At 36.3% G+C, this 26163-nt stretch overlaps 1 protein-coding gene and 1 long non-coding RNA gene across 11 annotated transcripts in view; one reads left to right on the top strand and one right to left on the bottom strand.

Moving 5' to 3' along the window:
- The window catches only part of fcho2 (FCH and mu domain containing endocytic adaptor 2), a 157966-nt gene extending 141094 nt beyond the window's left edge, over window positions 1-16872 (bottom strand). For 2 of the 10 annotated variants that reach the window (XM_062056937.1, XM_062056939.1), the window contains exon 1: window positions 16557-16872. In XM_062056937.1, coding sequence (XP_061912921.1) covers window positions 16557-16589 — 33 coding nt within the window. In that variant the 5' untranslated portion in view covers window positions 16590-16872. The remainder of the gene's footprint in view (window positions 1-16556) is intronic. The other 8 variants (XM_062056941.1, XM_062056938.1, XM_062056947.1 and 5 more) reach the window with 6 other exon arrangements.
- LOC133656111 (uncharacterized) lies at window positions 10130-25921 on the top strand. Its single transcript, XR_009827096.1, has 3 exons — window positions 10130-10214; window positions 25700-25802; window positions 25860-25921. It is a non-coding gene; the product is annotated as an uncharacterized LOC133656111 (long non-coding RNA).
- The last annotated feature ends 242 nt before the right edge of the window (window positions 25922-26163 follow it).

The raw sequence follows: 26163 nt of genomic DNA, 5'->3' as shown, positions 1-26163 counted from the left end.
TGTTACTATCAACACTTAAATCTCTTAATCAATCGACATAAAATTGTTTACGATTTTTTATGTTCTATGCCATTTTAGTCAAAGAAAACCAAGTTTTTAATGGGAAAAAAAACTATATTTCTGCACGCACCCATATTTTTGTAACCACATCCACGCCACTCTTACATGTCAATTCCAGCTTGGGCTGGGTGATATGGCCTTTTATTAATATCTCAATATTTTTAGGTCATGTCACGATACACGATATATATCTCGATATTTTGCCTTAGCCTTGAATGAACACTTGATGCATATAATCACAGCAGTATGATGATTCTATGTGTCTACATTAAAACATTCTTGTTCATACTGCATTAATATATGCTCATTTTAAACTTTCATGCAGAGAGGGAAATCACAACTAAGTCAATTGACCAAAAGTGTATTTATTAAACAGTTATTAAGCAGTGGCACAAACATTCATATCATTTCAAAACAGAAAGTGCAAGATTGTCAGAGAAATTTTGCACTTTTGTGCATGATGTCACTAAGATGACATATCAAAACAACACTAAATTAAAGTGCACTTTTTGTACAGAACGCCACTACAATAGTTTAAAACAAATAAAGTGCACTTTTGTGCATGATGTCACACAAGATATTTCAATAACTGTCAAATAAAAATGAGCTGCATAATAGGAAATCAAATAGTGTATGTCCTTCACTATGTGGTAGGTTCCTGCGGATGTTATCTCCTTCTGTTGTTGACTATTTTTTTCATACGGTGTTGATCTGGAAATTGTTGTTTGGGCATTTTGTGGGTGTGGCGCCGGCCGGAGAATTTGACATGCGGAGTTTCAAGCACTCTTCATTCTCTAGCGGGCGACTTTTCAAATGATGCTACATATTAGCAGTAATGCTACTTTTTGTAGCAACGCTTTTTCCGCACACTTGACAAATTACGGTTGTTTGTTCGACATATTCCCACTTGAAGCCAAAACACCGCCAGACGATGGACCCCCTGCTGTTTTTCTTGGGAATTAATTCTTCCTTCATTTGTTACCAGATTCGCACCTTCTTTCTCTCGTATTACCACTCGCACCACAGCTAATGTTACCCATGCCGCTACCTCTCTGCTCCGCGAGGGCGTATACGTATGTAACGTATGTAAGAAGGTACGCTTGTTTTACGTCTCTGTGAGAAGGAGAAACAACAAAGAGTGAGAAGAGTCTGTAGTGTAATGCCCGCAGCTAAAAGCAACTGCGTGATAATGTATACTCGAATATCACGATATAGTAACTTTCTATATCGCACAGTGACAAACCCGCGATATATCGAGTATATCGATATATTGCCCAGCCCTAATTACAACTCATCAACATTGTTTTATTACAGAAAAGTTGTTGGCAAATTCAAAGCAACTACGTGTCTAATATGAATACCGTATTATGGAGCGCACCAAATTATAGAAGAAAAAAATATTTTTCCATATATTAGCCATGCCGCAGATGTTTGCGTTGTGAAATTAGTTATTTCCACAAAAAGATTTTGTAAATGTTTATTTACATACCTTAATTGTTTCCAAACGGTGTCTGTAACACGGCAGTAAAACGGCTGATCAAACAAAACAGAAGTCATCGTTATGGACCCACGAGCTGCGCAAGCTCGCTCTCCAATCAGCTAAACAGACTTAATAACTACAAAACGGAAACAATTTAAAAAAAAGAATGCCATTGCAAGTTAATAATACTAACACACACATTTGTAAACATATTAGCACATTAGCTAATGATGCTAGATTCAATACATGACGGTAGCACGTACAAATATGCATGAAAAACTCCAACAATTAACAGTTTGGTAGGTATTGTTTTAGTTATATTGTGAAACTTACAAACGTTTCTTGGGAGCGATGAATGAATAATCCGTATGAATAGCAACGCTACGGACGGCTAGAATACGAAACAACATTTCTAGTTTCGGTTGAAAGCTAAATCTAAATCTGTGGCTACAAAAGTAGCTTACCACCACCCAAGGTGTGAATGAATGATGGGTTCTCACTTCTCTGTAAAGCGCTTTGAGTGTCTAGAAAAGCGCTATATAAATCTAATCCAATATTATTATTATTATAAACAGATGGGCAATGCAGCACTGCAGTGAACAAATGTGTCCAAAAGATGGCGCCATAGCACAAACAATAACACCTAATCAGTGTCTTTTTTTTTTTTTTTAACTATTTGCATTACGGCCGTCGGCAAAAAAAAAATCCTTGAATTAGATGCACTGTTTTATAAGCCGCAGGCTTCAAAGCGCAGGAAAAAAAATTGTGTCTTATAGTCTGGAATTTACGAAATATGGTATTCTATGGTACCCTGGCTGTATCCAGTGGTTGAGGGGCTACATTACACCTCTAACCGGATGTGCACATATTTAAAAGAGAAATGCTTGGATTTATTTGGTTTTCATGGAGAAAGCGTTATAAAATGACAGGTTTACAGTATATCGTAAAATGGCCATTATAAAAGGAGTAAATGGGGTCTAAGGGTCCCGGGGAACTCCAACGTATGCTCACGCTAAAGCTTGTGCTAAAAAATAACTTGGCAAAGAACGGACAATGCAAAATTTAAGATTAATCCCTTTAAAACTCCTGTGGACATTATTTTAACCCACTAACATTTTAAAATCCTTCTGTTGCATGATGTCACCTTCAAAGGCAATAAAAAAGACCCACAAAAAGGTCCCAGATCTCCCCAAGGGTTATTAATAAAGAATAAGCAGAACACTTTTTTTTTGGCATTAAGTGCTTATAGCGGAACGGAGAGATTTACCCGCATTAAATTGCTCAGTCCGATTGCAAAAACTGCGCTCGGCCTTCCGCTCAAGACGCGGATGTGGTGAAATGCGGAAAAGGCAGAAAGGAAGTCGTAGTCCTGACGCGGCGGACATGTCCGGTTTGCACAACATTTTGCGCAAGACGACACACAGACTGACCTCGGGGCTGTTGGCGACGTCAACATTTGGCGTATCTTTGCCTGGAAATCTTGTTTTCCTATGACGCCGCAGGCTAAAGGAAAGCTGCGCATTAAACAAACAGAAATGTTATGCTGTAAATTGAACAGTCCCTCATTTTCGACGAAACCGATTCCAATTTTGTGATTTTAAGAATTTCTTATCAATGTTTTTTTAACCCTTGTGTAATGTTCATATTGTTGTCACTTTTATGTTAAAATACTGAACAGATGTTTACCTTATCCCAATAAACATCTGTTCAGTATTTGAACATAAAAGTGTTTGATTGTGAGGCATTAAAAGCCACAAAATGCAACGGGTCCATCAGACCCACAAATGCTGGCTGAGTAACAACAATATGAACGTTGCACGGAAAATGTATCTGCCAGTTTCTGCATCCCACAGGGATTCTTCTTTTGTGTTTCTGCACCAGCGGTTCCCACACAAGGTTGCAAAATTGTTTGTAAACACTGTCTGCTGTCATTTTCTCGCACATTTGACCCTCTGATGTTCTGTGTACCTACACTGTGTCCTCCCCCTGTCTAGGCCTGCTGTGTGTGTGTGTGTGTGTGTGTGTGTGTGTGTGTGTGTGTGTGTGTGTGTGTGTGTGTGTGTGTGTGTGTGTGTGTGTGTGTGTGTGTGTGTGTGTGTGTGTGTGTGTGTGTGTGTGTGTGTGTGTGTGTTACACAGAACCTCAATTTCCACACTTCTATTAGCCCCGGGCCCGGACATCTTATATGTAATAGAAATGTGTAGGGGGGGTGTATGGTGTGTGGTCATTAAATATGTATTCTGATAATATGTTCTTCACAGAAAATAAGCCAAAGTCAGTGAGTCTTCAGTTTGAAAAATTAATTAATTGTATAATTTTTCTTTTAATACAAAATGAAAACGGGTCCCACAGACCCGAACACCACACAAGGGTTAAGTGAGCTTTGTAATGTTAACCTCAAAAATTCTAATGATTCTAACAAAAACTGTACTGATGATTACTCGTTTACACCACACAGACTTAAAAGTAAGAAACTGGATGACCGTAAAAGCACAGACTGAGCGTTATTTGTTCAATTTACTGTACTGTTTTAATTAATCATAACTAGAGATTGATACAATATCCGGTACTTTTTTTGGCATTGACCGAATCCCGTCAATCCTTCACATAAAATCCAACCTTGCCATCTTACAGTACCTGGGTTGCGGATGATGTTACGTCCAATTGCCGACTCAGCCGGCATGTGGCGATCACTCCAGCAGCACTGAGAGCAGACTCAGCCAAATGACTTCTAGTTAATGTTGCAATTTTCAATGCCAACAAAGAAATAAGACTCAAAAAACGTTCCAACTATAGTAAAGTGAGGCTTCACTTTTCCAAAAATGCGCAAGCTTGATGCTGATATAAATTGACTTTCCTATTGACATGCTACTGATTAGCATTAGTAATTACACACGGCGATTTCAACACCACCAAATTTGTTAATGAAAACTACAACGAAGATACACGTTACAATCAAACAGCTGCAGCGTAATAAGTACAATACATACAGTATAAAAACTTTGTAGGGCGCAACAGACAGCAAAGACTGAACTGACAAACACACCATAAACTATACACTACTGCCATCTAATGTCTTGGACTTGCAAATGCAATTGCAGCTTAATATCTTACTTGCAAAATGAGACTCATAAATGTGATAAGACAAGATATAACAACTGGACAGCAGTTATAATCAGCTCATTTTTAGATGATGCAATACAAAATTTGACTTTATTATCAAAAACAATTCATATTTATTAACACACAATAAAGTACTGAAAATTGGTACTGTTGAGTACCGGTATCGATCACTTAAGATTTATTTTACCCTGAAAAATAAAGCTTAAATAGATAAATACATGTAAACTGGGAAGCAAATGTTTACATACTACATTAACCAGAAGGCGTAGCGCGACAGGAACAGGAAGTAGGTGGAAGATATGCGGGAGGACGACAATAATGCCGTTTGAGACATGAATAAGGTGTATTCTTCCATGGTGTTCCGGCTTCTCTACACACAAAACCAACATAAATTTCGATCAATAGATCGGAGGGAAGTAACAATAAACGGTAAAACCGCCGTAAAACTTCCGACGGTTCGTATTACAGTTTTGAATTAGAATTATCATAAAACCGTGATTGCTTACACGTATTTGACACTGCTCATTTACTGGAGAAGCAAGACATTAACGTATTTCTCAATTAAGAGATGACCCAATCTAAACTTGTGTAAACACTTTGCTATCTGAGCTACTAAAATATTAAATTGTGTACTTTAACCCTACAGGCTGCGCCCTCTTAGACAGAAAGAGATCGATCGATACTCGAAACAACAGGAAGTGAATTTGCGTGACGCGCCCAACGCAGGTTTATTTATCATTAAAAAAACTCAAAAACTTTTAAAAAATGAATTGGAAGAAGATCAAACATATTTAAACACTCAAATAAAAATAAGTAAGCATGTTCGAAATAAACTTCAATCATAAGTAGCCAGAATAATATTATTATACAACATATTTCTTCTGCCAAGGAAGTGTATAGGATAGACTTTATTTATCCGACAATGGGGAAATTATGTGGCTGCAGTGCAAATGTAAAAAAAGTCCACAAAAAATAAACTAAAAACAAAAGAGGGAAACATTAAAGAACACAAAGAACTTAAAAGCCTTTTAAGAGCACGGAGCAGATGCAATCAGCTGCTACATACAGCTACAAAGTAAAAGAACAAAAAAAAGGAAATGAGCAACAAATAATACCAATTGCGCATTTGCACATACGATTGCAACATGTATAGACAAACATGGCGTGGCTTGGTTGGTAGAGAGGCCGCGCCAGAAACTTGAGGGTTCCAGGTTCGATCCCCGCCATCCTAGTCACTGCCCCTGTGTCCTTGGGCAAGACACTTTACCCATCTGCTCTGAGTGCCACCCACACTGTTTTAAATGTAGTTTAAATATGTAAATAAAGGGTTTCATTAGGTAAAGCGCTTTGAGTCTCTTGAGAATTGCGCTATATAAATATAATTCACTTCACTTCACTCGACACTATCGTCTCCTTGGGTGGGGGCCGTACGGCCAAAGACAGAAACAGACCCAACAAAGCGACCATGGGCGCCAACTCCGTCCTAGGCTGCCCACCAGCCCCCGGCCAATGTCAGGTTTGTTGCAGTGTTTCCCACACATTCATTTATTTGTGGCGGCCCGCCACGAAAGAATTAAGGCCGCCACAAATAGATTTTATTCATTTTTTTTATATATTTTTTTTTTGTCCTGTCCAGCTTCTCAGGCAAATCATATAGTTGATGTAGATGCCCATATCGGCTGTTCAGATGTACTTTACAAAAGAGAAGTGTAGGATCAAAATTTTTGGAGCTCTTTGTTCAGTGGATCAGATGTTTGATGAAGCTCTGTGTCTATCTACCACCACTACTGTTTTCTGTTTATTTGTTACTGACTGTGGCAGGACACCTCTGCCTCTGTTTCACTTTATGTTGCTGGTAAATAATATGGTTGTAGTAGTAGGCTAAAGTTAAATTATTCGGAGTGTTACTGGGGTTCAATTCCCACCTTCTACCTTCCTAGTCGCGTCCGTTGTGTCCTTGGGCAAGACACTTCACCCTTTGCCTCTGATGGGTGCTGGTTAGCGCCTTGCATGGCAGCTCCCGCCATCAGTGTGTGAATGTGTGTGTGAATGGGTAAATGTGGAAATACTGTCAAAGCGCTTTGAGTACCTTGAAGGTAGAAAAGCGCTATACAAGTATAACCCATTTATCATTTATTTATCATTTATTTAGTATGCACTAATTAAAGGGGCAGAGCTTTAAGAGACATTTTAGCTTCTATATTTTTATAAGACATATTTTTTGTAAGAACCACAATTAATAAATATATTTCAGTGAATAACTTATTGTTCAAATCTGTATATAGATATGTACATAAAGTGTTGTAATTATATTGTAAAATGGATGGATGGATGGATGGATGGACGTTTAAAACAAAACTGTTATTATTAATTAGTAAGTATACATTTTTTTAGCCTTTTTAGAGAAAATCACATCATTGTAGTAAATTATGCAAATTACTCGATGTCCTGGTGACCACGCCCATAGCCACGCCCCCACCGCCACAGGTATTTTGGCAGTTTATGGGAAACACTGTGTTGTATTTCTTTTTTTTTACATAAAACTTGGTATTAAGTGTGCATGAGTACTTTTTGAGTACATTCAACAGTACCGTGCTCATTTTGGTGACAACAATCCGGATATGAAATTTTCGTAGAGCCAATTGGCTAAAATGTGCGAGGGAAGTTGTGGGCTTTGGACAAAAGTTGCAAGGTCGCAGCGTTATTCGCGGGGATCGGTTGAGTTTGCACGAATTGGCACGACCGCGACATCCTGAAGGGACTGATGTCAGTCAGAGTCTTCCGCTGTAGTCGAACGAACTTGTTTGTACAAAAGTACAATTTGAATTGAAAACGGCAACTTTGTGTGTATCCAGAGCACAAATCCAATTTAATCATTTGTAGGGGTGTCACAAAAAAATACGGATTTTCGAATAAATCGTGTTTTTTATGTGTAAAGACTAGGGTTGTCCTAATACCAATATTTTAGTACCCGTACCAAAATGTATTTCGATACTTTTCGGTACTTTTCTAAATAAGGGGGACCACAAAAAATTGCATTATTGGCTTTATTTTTACAAAAAATCTTACGGTACATTAAACATACGTTTATTATTGCAATCAAAGAACAATTTTGTCCTTAAATAAAATAGTGAACATAACTTTTTAGTAGTAAGTAAACAAACAAAGGCTCCTAATTAGTCTGCTGACATATGCAGTAACATATTGTGTCATTTATCATTCTATTATTTTGTCAAAATTGTGAGGAACAAGCTGTAAAAATGGATTATTAATCCACTTGTTCATTTACTGCTTATTTTCCGTTTCAACATGTTCTATCTACACTTCTGTTAAAATGTAATAATCACTTATTCTTCTGTTGTTTGGATACTTTACAATAGCTTTGGATGATACCACAAATTTAGGTATCGATCCGATACCAAGTAGTTACAGGATCATACATTGATCACATTCAAAGTCTTCATGTGTCCAGGGACATATTTCCTGAGTTTATAAACATAATGTGAATTTTAAAAAAAGGAAAAAAGATTTTGTGACAATTAAAAATATCGATGTAATCATAGTAGTATCGACTAGGTACTAGGTGTCGATCCACCCATTTGTTTACATTCAGGGGTGCTAGCTTGCTGTTAGCGGTTAGCTATCGTATCCTCCTACGGTGTGAAGTGTAGCATGTTTAGCTATTCCTCGTCCTGCAGGGATGATACTTGTAAGAAACTCACTTTATTCGTCGCTATGGAGGCGAGGATTAGTGATTTAGGGACGTTCGCCGCTCGCTAGATAGCCATGTCTTAAAGCACCTCTTCCTGAGGGCGTTACAGTGTTATAGCTTCACCTTTATCTTTAGTTTTTAGGCCAAAATGCGTCCGTTCTCCCTTTTCTGTCTACACACTGTGTCTGCTTGTAAGTACTCAGTGATTGTGCGCTGCCGAACATGCTCCTCTGCTCATAAAACCAGCAATGTCATGATGTGACGACACGCTGTCATGCCCGGGAACCGGTACTTTTCTTTGATTCATTAGTACCGCGATACTATACCAGTGCCGGGCAGCACGGTGGAAGAGGGGTTAGTGCGTCTGCCTCACAATACGAAGGTCCGGAGTAGTCTTGTGTTCAAACCCGGGCTCGGGATCTTTCTGTGTGGAGTTTGCATGTTCTCCCCTTGACTGTGTGGGTTCCCTCCGGGTACTACGGCTTCCTCCCACCTCCAAAGACATGTACCTGGGGATAGGCCCCTCCCACCTCCAAAGACATGTACCTGGGGATAGGCCCCTCCCACCTCCAAAGACATGTACCTGGGGATAGGTTGATTGGCAACACTAAATTGGCCCTAGTGTGTGAATGTTGTCTGTCTATCTGTGTTGGCCCTGTGATGAGGTGGCGACTTGTCCAGGGTGTACCCCGCCTTCCGCCCGATTGTAGTTGAGATAGCCTCCAGCGCCCCCGTGAATGACTGCAGGGCCACAACATTATGTACACCTGCAGACTGCAGCACGGATTTCATATTTCATTCATTCACAACTCCTCCAACACGAACATTATTGTTTTTGCACTTTTTGGCTTCTTATTAAATATCTTTTTTTAAATAGATTCAATCTTGCACGTGGAAAGTTTAAGTGTGGGCTTTAGTTGATATAACACTCCCGTTAGGGGGTGTATTCTACGGCGGGGGTGCATTAATCCAGCACAACAGCGGCGCATGGACTTCATTTATAAGTAAAGGTAAGATCATAATAACATTTTTTTTATTAAATGTGCTTTTTTGTGTGCTACAGTTTGTATGTGTAAAGTTAAAGTACCAATAATTGTCACACACACACTAGGTGTGGTGAAATTTGTCCTCTGCATTTGACCCATCCCCTTTATTACCCCCTGGGAGGTGAGGGGAGCAGTGGGCAGCAGTGGGCAGCAGCGGCACCGCGCCCGGGAATAATTTTTGGTGATTTAACCCCCAATTCCAACCCTTGATGCTGAGTGCCAAGCAGGGAAGAATGCTGTTATGAGCTTTTAAACATAACCCGTTAACTGCTGCCAATCAAATGGTGAATAAGATACTCTTTAGGGTTCATATGTTTGTAAATCTGACTGTGATAAAGTCAGTGCCTCACCAGCCATGAACCTCACCGCACGTCACTGAATCGTTTGGTGCGCAAAGATTCACAGCTCTAGTGTTTTAGTTGATGATTTGCAGTCAAGTCAAAAGTAAACGGACTCATCACCCCATGCCAAGTGTGTGTACGTGCGTGTGTGGCATGTTAAACACACAGCTGATCTTTGCCATCACTGGATTCTCTTGTGGCCTTGCAGCGAGGCACAAAGGGCAGATTGACGGATCCATCCCCTCTATTCCTTCTCGCTCACGATGAAGTCCACTTTAGGAGGAGTTTAAAAAAAACAAACTGGGGTTTATAGCCCTGAGACCCTTTAATTGTGAATTGTTGCCACGGACACAATCTCCTTTTATTTACAGCTTTCCAGCAGACATGCATCACCTGCAGCCCACGTCAAACTAACTCCACTTGGCGTTCTCTGGCCCGGATACGTTCTGCTGGTAAAAATGTAAACAGGAAGAAGGTTTACCAAGTGAAAAAGGGTCCATAACTCAAATATTGATGCACAAGGCTATGCAAAATGAGACTACAATGGCCTTTTCCTGGAGCGTATTTTGTGTTTCTCCTGTTTACTCTCTCACCATAGCACTGCTTTCCACAGGACTGCAATCTATTTGTGGCTGTGTGTTGCGGGGCCGGGTGACATTATGTCATTTTTATAATTGGCCACGACTTTGAACAGGGGTGTCAAACTTGTTTTCATTGAGGGCCACATCGCAATAACGGCCGCTTTTTGCATATTAATTTAAATGATGCGTGCAGGGATAACCTGTGATTAATCATAATTAATCCGAATTCAAGTGTGATGCACCTTGTTTAAAAAATATATATCATGTATAATCACCTAATAATGTTTATTACACAATTGCCGATGCATTTGATTATTAGATTTTTGTATGTACACATTGATGGATATTTATAACTTGATTTGAGATCATAAGTAAATGTGACAAGCAGATACTTACAGTAACTATTTATTTGTATCTTATATATTTTGTAATCAGCAGGGTTTCCCCTTAATGTAATTGAAAATAAAGGTTTTTTAGGTTTTTTTTTACTTGAAAACCAACTAAAGTAATATAATATATTATAGCCCCCAGAAGCAATCACAAAGTCCAACGCTATTTTTAACTTTTATTACCAAGCTTATGATAACAACTGACACAATTCCAACAGGTTTTACCTCCCGTGAAAACACTTGCGTCTCGTGAGTCAGCGCTTCCCCGGACACATAACAACACTTCCTCATTCTCCGCCAATCACCTTTAAGGTACGGACGGTGTGTTTGCAAACATGGGAAAAACTGACATCAAATCCAAATCACACTAACATAAAACATTAGCACCAGCTGGTCGTTACAGTATTAATTGATATATGTAGCCTATTATTTGCGCACTATTGACAAGCGATGTACCGAAAACTTGACCCACCGAAAAAACTGCGCTACCGAAACCAGATGAAAACAAAACGCACGCCATTGTGACTGTCTCGAGCGTCGTCAGCATGTATGCAATGTGAACGTAATTTTTATATATATTCCAGATAAACCCGTGGACAGCCATCTACAAAATGTGCAAATGTTAAGAGGGCAGGACAAGAAGAGAAAGTGAAACTGGAGCAACAGCGCCAAGCAAGTGTGACGTCATGCTCACTGCAGCTAGCCTTAGTCATCGACATCGAGGGACGGAAGTTAATAGTCTCAGAACACGAGTACATTTTATAATAACACCAGGAGAAAATGCTAGATTTGTTGCCAGTTGTTTTTAATTTTTTAAAAAGTCATTCAAAGTCTGTAAACACTTGAAAAAAATATCAACAATGTACAAAAAGCAGCAGCAATTGAAAATACAGCAAAACAATAAAAATATATATGTTTATACTAATTACCGTATTTTTCGGACTATAAGTCGCTTCGGAGTATAAGTCGCACCGGCCGAAAATGCATAATAAAGAAGGAAAAAAACATATATAAGTCGCGCTGGAGTATAAGTCGCATTTTTTGGGGAAATGTATTTGATAAAACCCAACACCAAGAATAGACATTTGAAAGGCAATTTAAAATAAATAAAGAATAGTGAACAACAGGCTGAATAAGTGTACGTTATATGAGGCGTAAATAACCAACTGAGAATGTGCCTGGTATGTTAACGTAACATATTATGGTAAGAGTCATTCAAATAACTATAACATATAGAACATGCTATACGTTTACCAAACAACCTGTCACTCCTGATCGCTAAATCCCATGAAATCTTATACGTCTAGTCTCTTACGTGAATGAGCTAAATAATATTATTTGATATTTTACGGTAATGTGTTAATAATATCACACATAAGTCGCTCCTGAGTATAAGTCGCACCCCCGGCCAAACTATGAAAAAAACTGTGACTTATAGTCCGAAAAATACGGTAATAAAAGATTTGTTTTGAATGTATGTATACATTTTTTGAGCCTTTTTTAAGAAAATCATATCACAGCAAATTACTCGATGATGCCATGGTGACCACGCCCATAAACACGCCCCCACATAATAACAATATATGGCATGATCAAATAATATTCAAGTTAAAAAGATATGTGTCTAATTGTATTTCTGGATTGTTCATGTCAAAAATCAAATTAACAAATGTTTGAAAAAAAAAAAAAAAAAGTTTTTAAGAGATATGTATTTTTTCTGTCAAAATTCAAATTCATTTAGTAAAAAAAAACAAAAAACTATTTATTTGTACGTTATATTCAAGCTTTCGCCGGCCACATAAAAATAATAATAAGTGCCTTGAGTTTGACTCGTGTGACGTAAAAGTAAAACTTTTTTTTGGTCGCTTCTTTTTTGTGTCACAAAAACGATGGAGCCTTCTGTAAAATAGGAAGCAAATGTTTACATACTACATTAACCAGAAGGCGTAGCGTGACAGGAACAGGAAGTAGGTGGAATATATGCGGGAGGACGAAAATAGTGCCGTTTGAGACATAAATAAGGTATATCCTTACACGTTGTTCCTGCTTCGCGACACAAGAAACCAACACAAATTTCAATCGATAGATCATAGGGAAGTAACAATAAACGTTAGAATGATGAACCGCCGTAAAACTTTAGACGGTTAGTATTACAGTTTTGAATTTAAACTATCATAAAACCGTGATTGATTACACTTTTTTGACACTGCTCATTTACTGGAGAAGCAAGCTAGCGCTAGCCAACTTACATTATAACATGAAAACAAGAGACATTAGCGTTTTTCTCAATTAAAAGATGACATTACCCAATCTAAACGTTACATTATATCCAGGCTTTCGCGGGCCATATAAAAATAAGTGCCTTGAGTTTGACTCGTGTGACGTAGAAATAAAACTTTGTTTCGGTCGCTTCTTTTTTGTGTCACAAAAAGGATGGAGCCTCCTGTAAAGGGTGGTGGGGGTGATCGCCACATTTTTTCGCTCAATTTTGCTCCTCAGGTAAAATCTAATTGGCAAGACATTCTCTGGCAGCGTACGAGGTGTGTTACGAAGCACCGTCCCGTGATGACGTCTTATCGATTTGTGGCGGGCCGCTGCCAATAAACGATGGTACTGGAAAACAATACATAGGAACTAAAAATCTGAAGGTTCATGTTAGTAGCAGTTTTTTAAATTGTGTTTTTCAGTATTTTTCTCAAAAACTTTTCAAGCCTACTATACAAGCAAATAGGCTAGTAGTAGAGATGTCCGATAATATCGGACTGCCGATATTATCGGCGAATAAATGCTTTAAAATGTAATATCGGAAATTGTCGGTATTGGTTTCAAAAAGTAAAATTTATGACTTTTTAAAACGCCGCTGTACGGAGTGGTACACGGACATAGGGAGAAGTACAGAGCAGTTGCGTCTCCCAGTCATACTTGCCAACCCTCCCGATTTTCCCAGGAGACTCCCGAATTTCAGTGCCCCTACCGAAAATCTCCCGGGGCAACCATTCTCCCGAATTTCTCCCGATTTCTACCCAGACAACAATATTGGGGGCGTGCCTTAAAGGAACTGCCTTTGAGTGCCGGCCCAGTCACATAATATCTACGGCTTTTCACACACATACAAGTGAATGCAATTCATACTTGGTCAACAGCCATACAGGTCACACTTGAGGGTTAACGTATAAACAACTTTAACACTGTTACAAATATGCGCCACACTGTGAACCCACACCAAAGAAGAATGACAAACACATTTCGGGAGAACATCCGCACCGTAACACAACATAAACACAACAGAACAAATACCCAGAACCCCTTGCAGCACTAGCTCTTCCGGGACGCTACAATATACACCCCCACTACCCCCTACCAACCCCGCCCACCTCAACCTCCTCATGCTCTCTCAGGGAGAGCATGTCTCAAATTCCAAGCTGCTGTTTTGAGGCATGTTAAAAAAATAATGCACTTTGTGACTTCAATAATAAATATGGCAGTGCCATGTGGGCATTTTTTTCCATAACTTGAGTTGATTTATTTTGGGAAAACCTTGTTACATTGTTTAATGCATCCAGCGGGGCATCACAACAAAATTAGGCATAATAACGTATTAATTCCATGACTGTATATATCGGTATCGGTTGATATAGGAATCGGTAATTAAGAGTTGGACAATATCGGAATATCGGCAAAAAAGCCATTATTGGACATCTCTAGCTAGTAGCATGCATAATAGAAACAATACATTCCTTTTTACAGTTACTCATATCCACAGAACCGTATCTTAATATATACAGTACTAGGGATGATGTTTGATAAGAAATTATCGAGTTCGAGTCTATTATCGAATCCTCTTATCGAACCGATTCCTTATCGATTCTCTTATTGAGTCCAGATAGGTTGTTGTATATGGAAAAAAACACACAATATTTGGTTTAACAAAAGCTCACTTTTATTATATAAGAAAACAATTTAATCTAATAAATAAATAAATATTGACTGTTACCCCCCTAAAAAAGTAAAATAAAATAAATAAACATTGACTGTTGTTACCCAAAGTATATTAAGTGGGATTTTTCAGAAAAACAAATATATACAGTAACACAAAAACAACCTGTCTCTGTGATCACTATAGGTGTATAAATAATAATATAGTGTTAAATAAAATCAGTCCCTTGGGGACAAAACTGGAAATAATACAGCTCTCCAAAAAGTGCAATTCTGCTGCTATTTGACATAACTGTTTATGATGCTTTGACATTTTTGCACTTTAAAGAAAGAAAGAAAATTCTATGAAGAGAAAAGTTGTTTGCAAATGTGGTTACAATGCTAAAAAATGAAAAGTTAAAGCTAAAAAAAGAACTACACTTTATTGAGTTGACATTATTTCTTTATAGGGGGAAAGATGTTATGAGCTAGGGAATATAACAACTACACTACCCATCATGCAACGGGAGTGACGAGCATGCGCGGTAGCCCCGAAAAGTGTTGTTGCATGTCGTCACCCGTGAAAGTAAAAGTCAAGAACTCAGCCAACATGCCTCGTCTGCATTATTTATAATTAGACAGACAACACATGTACAGTGTGAAAAACAAAAGTTAGAAAAGGGAGATGTGTTGTATATACAGGTATATGTATGTGCTGCGGTTGCTTTAAGAACGTTGCGCCAGCTGCCGTAAAGGAGGTTCGTTGCTAGCCTGGTTGCTATGTTTCCGGTGGGTCGTAAAAGTGTTCTTCATGAGTTTGTACCCTGCTCAAATCTCTCAGTAAAGTTATTCATTGGATTATACCTTTTGTTTTGAACTTTATTACACCTTGGAGCGCTTTTTCCCGTCCATTGTTTTCCTGCTTTCGCTATCTGCGCCTAATGACTGAGCTACGTGACTGATTTATTGTGATGTCACACGGAGCATTTCTGGTCGGGACAGGATTCGTTCCGAGGGATTCGAATAAAGAATCAACTCTTTTCTTTACTATAGTGGTCTCGATAACGGGTACCGGTTCTCAAAAAGGGATTAGAGTCTGAGGACTCGGTTATTTTCTTATTGAACAACCGGGAAAACCGGTTTCGAGTATCATCCCTATACAGTACCAATAATCAAGAACTAGCTATTTTGAGGAATAACAACATAGGTCGGTATATTTTACAGAATTTCTTAATGGTTGTCACAAGCTATGGTGAAGAGTAGTTTCCCCAGTTATGAAATTAATTGTATTTATATATTTACGACAGTTTGCCAACAGCATAAAAGACAAGTTATTAATTGGCCAGTAAGAAATATGACAATATTATTTACCACGCTAACACTTTGCTAGCATAGCCACGTCAAATAATGTTGGCCAGACAACCTTTGGACAGCAGGAAATTATAGAGCAACAACAGTAGCGTAAACACTAAAATAATGTACTTTGACACAAAAAAAAAGCTTCGTAAAGACGAATGTGTGCTTTCAAAGGATTGGCTAACTTTCTAAACATCTGGTTTCATAAGTTACGGAAGCGTAAAAAACGCCGAAAGCTTTTTGATTGACAGTCGAAGCAGCCAATGGCCTTCTTGAATTCGCCTGAAAACGCTCCCCAGTCGACCCGCGGCAGCCAATCAGCATCGAAAGGGGGCGTGCGCTTGAAGGTTTTCATGCTCGGTTGGCTCACAGAGGCCCGAAGCCCCGGGCTGGTTAAAATAACAAACAACAATGTCTACATCTTCTTCAACAACATGTTCTTCAAACACAGCACGTCCAAACCCAATCATATGACCGCCATTCCGTGGAGGTGTTAGGGAGCGAACACAACAAGAGCACCGGTGTAAACAAGTCCGATAAAGACACTACTTACCCAGAAATGTTCTATAAAGTACGGCGTTATCATTTTGTTGACGCCAACTCTTTGGCAGTTTGCTGCGTGGAAACTTTACACGGGAAATTCATCCAGCGGCGAACCTCCCTTCGTTTTCTGGCCCCGGTTCGCCTCCTCTCTCTCTCTCTCTCTCTCTCTCCCCCTTTCTTCTTCGCCTTCCTCCTCCCCGCCGACGGTGACGACAAACTCCACCTCCCTCCACCCCGGCCGTGTCTCCGCCGGGGTTTATTCCCGGCTAGAAGCGAGCCGCTTGTGCGGGGAGAAACAGCGCTGCCAATGGCGGAAGGCCAGGAAGGCAGGAGGGTTGCCAGACGCCAAAGGACGACGTATCGTACATCACCGGTGTTGTCGTCGCTCACTCAGGCCCCTGTGGGAAGTTGGCCCCCCGTAACCTTGTCAAAATCCCCCCAAACGTGTCCTTTTCGTATGTGCTGCGTTTTTTGCGGCATTTTTGTCTTATTAGTTTTTATGTTAACGTTTCATGATTGATAACCAGCACCCCGACCGCCAAACGTGTCCCATTTTATTTGTATTTTATATACCTTGATTTATAATATGCAACATTTACAAACAATCAAGAAATAATGATAATCAAAACAAGTACAGAAACAGTACAAAACAGCGCCAGGGGGTTATAAACTCAATAAAGTAACTCCCTCTTTTTTAAATTTTATTATTGTTTTTTGGGGGGGAATTTTATAAACTTTATTTATAATATGCAACATTTACAAACAATCAAGAAATAATAATAATCAAAACAAGTACAGAAACAGTACAAAACAGCGCCAGGGGTTGTAAACTCAATAAAGTAACTCCCTCTTTTTTTATTGCATTACTGTTTTTTGGGGGGAATTTTATAAACTTTATTTATAATATGCAACATTTACAAACAATCAAGAAGTAATAATTATCAAAACAATTACAGAAACAGTACAAAACAGCGTCAGGGGGTTGTAAACTCAATAAAGTAACTCCCTCTTTTTTTTTAAATAGTTTTTTTGGGGGGAATTTTATAAACTTTATTTATAATATGCAACATTTACGAAAAAATCAAGAAATAATAATAATCAAAACAAATACAGAAACAGTACAAAACAGCGTCAGGGGGTTGTAAACTCAATAAAGTAACTCCCTCTTTTTTTATTGCATTATTGTTTTTTGGGGGGAATTTTATAAACTTTATTTATAATATGCAACATTTACAAACAATCAAGAAGTAATAATTATCAAAAGAAGTACAGAAACAGTACAAAACAGCGCCAGGGGGGTTGTAAATTCAATAAAGTAACTCCCTTTTTTTTTTTATAACCTTTATTTACAATATGCAACATTTACAAACAATCAAGAAATAATAATAATCAAAACAAGTACAGAAACAGTACAAAACAGCGCCAGGGGTTTGTAAACTCAATAAAGTAACTCACATTTTAATTTTAATTTTTAATTTTTAATTTTTTATTTTATAAACCTTTATTTATAATATGCAACATTTACAAACAATCAAGAAATAATAATAATAATTTTTTTAAAAGTACAGAAACAGTACAAAACAGCGCCAGGGGTTTGTAAACTCAATAAAGTAACTCACATTTTTATTTTTATTTTACTTTTTTTTTTTTAAATTTTATAAACCTTTATTTATAATATGCAACATTTACAAACAATCAAGAAATAATAATATCCAAAACAAGTACAGAAACAGTACAAAACAGTGCCAGGGGGTTGTAAACTCAATAAAGTAACTCCTTTTTTAAAATTGTATTGTTGTTGTTGTTTTTTTTAATTTTTTATAAACCTTTATTTATAATATGCAACATTTACAAAGAATCAAGAAATAATTGTAATCAGAACAAGTACAGAAACAGTACAAAACAGCGCCAAGGGGTTGTAAACTCAATAAAGTGACTCCCATTTTAAAAAAAAAAAAACGTTTTTAATTTTATAAACCTTTATTTATAATATGCAACATTTACAAACAATCAAGAAATAATAATAATCAAAACAAGTACAGAAACAGTACAAAACAGCGTCAGGGGGTTGTAAACTCAATAAAGTAACTCCCTCTTTTTTTATTGCATTATTGTTTTTTGGGGGGAATTTTATAAACTTAATTTATAATATGCAACATTTACAAACAATCAAGAAGTAATAATTATCAAAACAAGTACAGAAACAGTACAAAACAGCACCATGGGGGTTGGAAACTCAATAAAGTAACTCCCATTTTTATTTATTTTTTATTTTTTTATTTTATAAACCTATATTTATAATATGCAACATTTACAAACAATCAAGAAATCCTAATAATCAAAACAAGTACAGAAACAGTACAAAACAGCATCAGGGAGTGTAAACTCAATAAAGTAACTCCCTTTTTTGTTTATTCTTTTTTTTTTATAAACCTTTATTTATAATATGCAACATTTACAAACAATCAAGAAATAATAATAATCAAAACAAGTACAGAAACAGTACAAAACAGCGCCAGGGGGTTGGAAACTCAATAAAGTAACTCCCTCTTTTTTTTAAATGTTATTGTTTTTTGGGGGGAATTTTATAAACTTTATTTATAATATGCAACATTTACAAAAAAATCAAGAAATAATAATAATCAAAACAAGTACAGAAACAGTACAAAACAGCGTCAGGGGGTTGTAAACTCAATAAAGTAACTCCCTCTTTTTTTATTGCATTATTGTTTTTTGGGGGGAATTTTATAAACTTTATTTATAATATGCAACATTTACAAACAATCAAGAAGTAATAATTATCAAAACAAGTACAGAAACAGTACAAAACAGCGCCAGGGGGGTTGTAAACTCAATAAAGTAACTCCCATTGTTTTATTGTTTTATTTTTTTATTTTATAAACCTTTATTTATAATATGCAACATTTACAAACAATCAAGAAATAATAATAATCAAAACAAGTACAGAAACAGTACAAAACAGCGCCGGGGGGTTGTAAACTCAAAGTAACTCCCTCTTTTTTTAATTTATTATTGTTTTTAGCGGGGAATTTTATAAACTTTATTTATAATATGCAAAATTTACAAACAATCAAGACATAATAATAATCAAAACAAGTACAGAAACAGTACAAAACAGCGCCAGGGGGTTGGAAACTCAATACAGTAACTCCCATTTGTATTTATTTTTTTAATTTTTATTTTATAAACCTATATTTATAATATATTAAAAATAAATGTTTATAAAATAACAAAAATAATACAAATAAAATTAAAAAATGGGAGTTACTTTATTGAGTTTACAGAGGGTCAAGTTAGACACAGGTAGACCATCCCAAGAAATAATAATAATCAAAACAAGTACAGAAACAGTACAAAACAGCGCAAGGGGGGTTGTAAACTCAATAAAAGACTCCCCTTTTTTTTTAATAAACCTTTATTTACAATATGCAACATTTACAAATAATCAAGAAATAATAATAATCAGAACAAGTACAGAAACAGTACAAAACAGCACCAGGGGGTTGTAAACTCAATAAAGTAACTCCCATTTTGTTTATTTTATTATGGTGGTTTTTTATTTTATTTTATAAACCTTTATTTATAATATGCAACATTTACAAACAATTAAGAAATAATAATAATCAAAACAATTACAGAAACAGTACAAAACAGCGCCAGGGGGTTGTAAACTCAATAAAGTAACTCACATTTTTAATTATTTTTTTATAAACCTTTATTTATAGTATGCAACATTTACAAACAATCAAGAAATAATAATAATCAAAACAAGTACAGTAACAGTACAAAACAGCGCCAGGGGGTTGTAAACTCAAGAAAGTAACTCCCTCTTTTTTAAATTTTATTATTGTTTTTTGGGGGGGAATTTTATCAACTTCATTCATAATATGCAAAATTTACCAACAATCAAGACATAATAATAATCAAAACAAGTACAGAAACAGTACAAAACAGCACCAGGGGGTTGGAAACTCAATAAAGTAACTCCTATTTTTATTTATTTTTTTATTTTATAAACCTATATTTATAATATGCAACATTTACAAACAATCAAGAAATAATAATAATCAAAACAAGTACAGAAACAGTACAAAACAGCGCAAGGGGGGTTGTAAACTCAATAAAAGACTCCCCTTTTTTTTTTAATAAACCTTTGTTTACAATATGCAACATTAACAAATAATCAAGAAATAATAATAATCAGAACAAGTACAGAAACAGTACAAAAAGGCACCAGGGGGTTGTAAACTCAATAAAGTAACTCCCTTTTTGTTTATTTTATTATGGTGGTTTTTTAATTTATTTTAAAAACCTTTATTTATAATATGCAACATTTACAACAATCAAGAAATAATAATAATCAAAACAATTACAGAAACAGTACAAAACAGCGCCAGGGGGTTGTAAACTCAATAAAGTAACTCACATTTTTAATTATTTTTTTATAAACCTTTATTTATAATATGCAACATTTAAAAACATACAAGAAATAATAATAATCAAAACAAGTACAGAAACAGTACAAAACAGCGCCAGGGGGTTGGAAACTCAATAAAGTAACTCCCATTTTTATTATTTTTTTTATTTTATAAACCTATATTTACAATATGCAACATTTACAAACAACCAAGAAATAATAATAATCAAAACAAGTACAGAAACAGTACAAAACAGCGCCAGGGGGTTGGAAACTCAATAAAGTAACTCCCATTTTTATTAATTTTTTTATTTTATAAACCTATATTTACAATATGCAACATTTACAAACAACCAAGAAATAATAATAATCAAAACAAGTACAGAAACAGTACAAAACAGCGCAAGGGGGGTTGTAAACTCAATAAAAGACTTCCCTTTTTTTTAATAAACCTTTATTTACAATATGCAACATTTACAAATAATCAAGAAATAATAATAATCAGAACAAGTACAGAAACAGTACAAAACAGCACCAGGGGGTTGTAAACTCAATAAAGTAACTCCCATTTTGTTTATTTTATTATGGTGGTTTTTTATTTTATTTTATAAACCTTTATTTATAATATGCAACATTTACAAACAATCAATAAATAATAATAATCAAAACAATTACAGAAACAGTACAAAACAGCGCCAGGTGGTTGTAAACTCAATAAAGTAACTCACATTTTTAATTATTTTTTTATAAACCTTTATTTATAATATGCAACATTTACAAACAATCAAGAAATATTAATAATCGAAACAAGTACAGAAACAGTACAAAACAATGCCAGGGGTTTGTAAACTCAATAAAGTAACTCCCATTTTTTAATTTTATTTGTATTATTTTTGTTATTTTATAAACATTTATTTTTAATATGCAACATTTACAAACAATCAAGAAATAATAATAATCAAAACAAGTACAGAAACAGTACAAAACAGCGCCAACTCAATAAAGTAGCTTAAATAGAATGCAAAATATATATATATATGTAACAAAATGTAAAGCCATAGGCTCACACAAGTTCTGTAAATAATCCAAATTTGGAACACAGCAACATAGTTTTCACAGCTTTTTGGTTGTTAGAGGTAAAGAGTGTTTTTGAGAAATGTATTGAGAAACTTACATTTATGAATATAAATAGTATAATGAGGTTGCAAAGGTAAAATTCCTTTTCAATTTTTTTTCCCAAACATGTCCCATTTGTCTGTGCTACATTTGTGCCTCAAATATCTATCGTAACCTTTTTTATTTTGTATTTTATTAACCTTCTCAAAATCTCCCCAAACTTGTCCCATTTGTTTGTGCTGCACAATTTTCTTGCCTAACTTTTATCGTTTTTATGTTATTAATGTTGTATGAGTCATAACCAGCCCCATAAAACATTAATAACATAACAAATAATAGTTAAACTTTTTGTTTTGTTAACAATTAACGTTTTATCATTCAGTTAGAGATGCTACCTCAGTAGAAGCATTTAAGTCCCATCTTAAAACTCATTTGTATACTCCAGCATTCAAATAGACCCCCCTTTTAGACCAGTTGATCTGCCGTCTCTTTTCTGTACAGATTAGGTGACCACAGATTTTATGTTAACAATTAACGTTTTATCATTCATAACCAGTCCAACTATTATAACTATTATAGTTTTTGTGTTATTAACGTTTTAATGTTTTTTTTTGTTATTAACGTGTTAGTATTCATAACCAGCCCCCTCCAACCATGTAAAAAAATCTCCCCAAACTTGTCCCAATTGCTTGCGCTGCAGCAATTTTTTTGTCTAACTTGTATCGTTTTTACGTTATTAACGTTGTATGATTCATAACCATCCCCATAAAACATCCATCCATCTTCTTCCGCTTATCGGAGGTCGGGCCACGGGGACAGCAGCCTAAGCAGGGAAGCCCAGACTTAACTTAAAAACGTTAATGGTTAAACCAAAAATTGTTGTAGCACAAACGACTGGGACAAGTTTGGGGAGATTTTGACACGGTTAGAGGGGGCTTGTTATGAATAATAACATGTTAATAAACTTTTTTTTTTTAAAGTAGTCCACCAAAAAAAATTGCTGCACAAACGGTTTGGACTGGTTTGAGGAGGTTTTGACATGGTGGGGGGCTGGTAGTGAATGATGAAACTTTAATTGATAACATAAAAAATTTAGCAAAACAAGAACGCGTAAAGTTTTTTTTTGTTTTTTTTTAAGTCCATAACTAAGACTACACTTTATTTGTATAGCACATTTAAAGAATAAAAATGTTTCCAAAGTGCTGCACAACAATATTAAAAACAATATTCAAATATTATCCTTAGCGCCACCAATGACTGAATAAAAACAAAACATCAATAAATATTAGAGATGTCCGATAATATCGGTCTGCCGACATTATCGGCCGATAAATGCGTTAAAATGTAATATCGGAAATTATCGGTATCGGTTTTTTATTATCAGTATCAGGGTTGTTTTGTTTTTTTTATTTTTATTAAATCCACATAAAAAACACAAGATACACTTACAATTAGTGCACCAACCCAAAAAACCTCCCTCCACCATTTACACTCATTCACACAAAAGGGTTGTTTCTTTCTGTTATTAATATTCTGGTTCCTACATTATATATCAATATATATCAATACAGTCTGCAAGGGATACAGTCCGTAAGCACACATGATTGTGCGTGCTGCTGGTCCACTAATAATACTAACCTTTAACAGCTAATTTTACAAATTTTCATTAATTACTAGTTTCTATGTAACTGTTTTTATATTGTTTTACTTTCTTTTTTATTCAAGAAAATGTTTTTAATTTATTTATCTTATTTTATTTGATTCATTTTTTTAAAAAGTACCTTATCTTCACCATACCTGGTTGTCCAAATTAGGCATAATAATGTGTTAATTCCACGACTGTGTATATCGGTTGATATCGGTATCGATAATTAAAGAGTTGGACAATATCGGCATATCGGATATCGGCAAAAAGCCATTATCGGACATCCCTAATAAATATAAAACCAATATAAAAATAAATATGATTAAAAACGATTTTAAAGGGTAAAACCAATTAAAACAATAAATAAAAATTAAAAATAAAAAAACTGCCCCACTACTGCCACCTCCCGGCCATGGATTTTGATTTAATGTAATATATGAATCTACAGATAGTGTCAGGTTCAAACACTGATGACACCTATTAAACAAGACAAGAAGCAAGGAATTAAACAGAGACAGAATTAAATTTGGCTCAACTGAGGAGAGCGCGTACACCTGTACCCTTGCACAGTGTTCCCCGCTCTGACGAAAGATTGTACGCCTCCTCTTTTATTTGGACTTTCCCTGATTACATGGCAACAGCTGTTTCTAAGGGAGGGGGGTCGTAAACAGCCACTGCCTTTGGTTACAAAACAGTTCAAAGAAAAGGTCCCTGGAGCTGCTTCCTCTCCACTTTGTAGATCTCGGGTCAAGACAAAATCTTTCTGTGGATTACAATATATCAAAGAAACAGAACACCTTCATGTTGCTTCCCATCCTACACAGGGGAGTTTTACAAGCCTTCTGATTGGTAGGATCAAAGACAGCTTTCGTCCTCTCGCCGGGAACTCATGGAAACACAAAGTTTTGTGATAACTTAGATTCAATTATTGTAACAGATAGTATTTAAAGGCAACTAAATGCATGACTCGTTTGAGTCAAAGTTCTGTCTAGCAAATATCCCAGAATGCAGCAGGACTCTTAAAATCATTTATTTTCTTTCTTTTGTAATTGAGTTTTTATTGACATCTAGTATCAGATATTCCTATTCATGACATCATGTTTGCATACATCATGCATTTTTAGTACCAATGATTGTCACACACACACTAGGTGTGGCGAAATTATTCTCTGCATTTGACCAATCACCCTTCATCACCCCCCTGGGAGGTGAGCGGAGCAGTGAGCAGCAGTGGTGGCCGCGCCCGGGAATCATTTTTGGTGATTTAACCCCCCAATTCCAACCCTTGATGCTGAGTGCCAAGCAGGGAGGTAATGGGTCCCATTTTCATAGTCTTTGGTATGACTTGGCCGGGGTTTAAATTATTGTCTGCCCTAAATGTCAAAATAATATGTTTTTGTTTATATCCCCCACCCAAAAAAAACAGAAAAAACAAAACAAAACAAAAAAATACATAAATAAAATAAAAATAAAAACTATTCAGGGAAAAATTCAGGCCTATTGGGTGACCCAGTTTTCCAAGTATGAAGTGGATTTTTCCAATTTATAATTCATAAATGCCCGTATCATCTCCATTTTAAAAATTGTGATTTCCATCTGCAGCTTTGAAGTTGGGCTCTCCTGTGAGAACCATTTCCTGGTAATGGTCTTTTTACAAGCTACTGGCAGGATAGCCATTAAGTATTTATCTTTTTTCAGCCAATCCTGAGGTACACAGAGTCTCACTTTGAAGGGGTTCTTCACATTTGAAAATATCCCGTAGAGCTCTCTTCAATAATCCTTTATGGCAGAGCAGTATCAGAAAACATGGCAGCGGGCAGGGGAGTTATTATTTATTACTATAAGGAGACTTCTGAGAAAATGTAGTCAACAATCAGATCCAATTATTAGATATAGTTATGCCTCCTTCCTTCTCCCATTTAGTTTGAATATATGAAGTTGAATATGATTTCAGATTCGACAGACAAGCTTTCTGAATGATAGTGTGGAGGGGGGCGTGGCCTGCGGGCCTGCCGCGGTACGGAGTGTGCAAGGACCGGCCTCGAAGACAGCGACAGGTGAGTGGATGGCCCAAGTGGGTCTTGTTATCTAATTCCTGTCGCCTTTATTAGCAGCAGCCGGAACGAGACACAGGGTTGAAGTTGGAGTGGGAGCCAGAGAGAGAGAGAGACACAGGCTCGTAAAAGAAAGACATTTTGCTGGAAAGCAAAAGCGGAGCAATCTGTATGCAAATAAAGCAGTGTTGTACCCAGAAATCCGGGCTCTCGTGGCAGTATGTGGTGGTCCGAGGAACCCACTAGAGGGCAACCTCTACAGATAGGCTTTGTAAACAGTTCAATCAGACATACAGTTGTGGTCAAAAGTTTATATACCCTTGTAAAGAACATAATGTCATGGCTGTTTTGAGTTTCCAATAAT

Source organism: Entelurus aequoreus, linkage group LG08 (genome assembly GCF_033978785.1).
Source record: "Entelurus aequoreus isolate RoL-2023_Sb linkage group LG08, RoL_Eaeq_v1.1, whole genome shotgun sequence".
NCBI lineage: Eukaryota > Metazoa > Chordata > Actinopteri > Syngnathiformes > Syngnathidae > Entelurus > Entelurus aequoreus.
The sequence above is the reverse complement of the archived record's forward strand: the minus strand, read 5'-3'. Positions and strand labels throughout refer to the sequence as shown.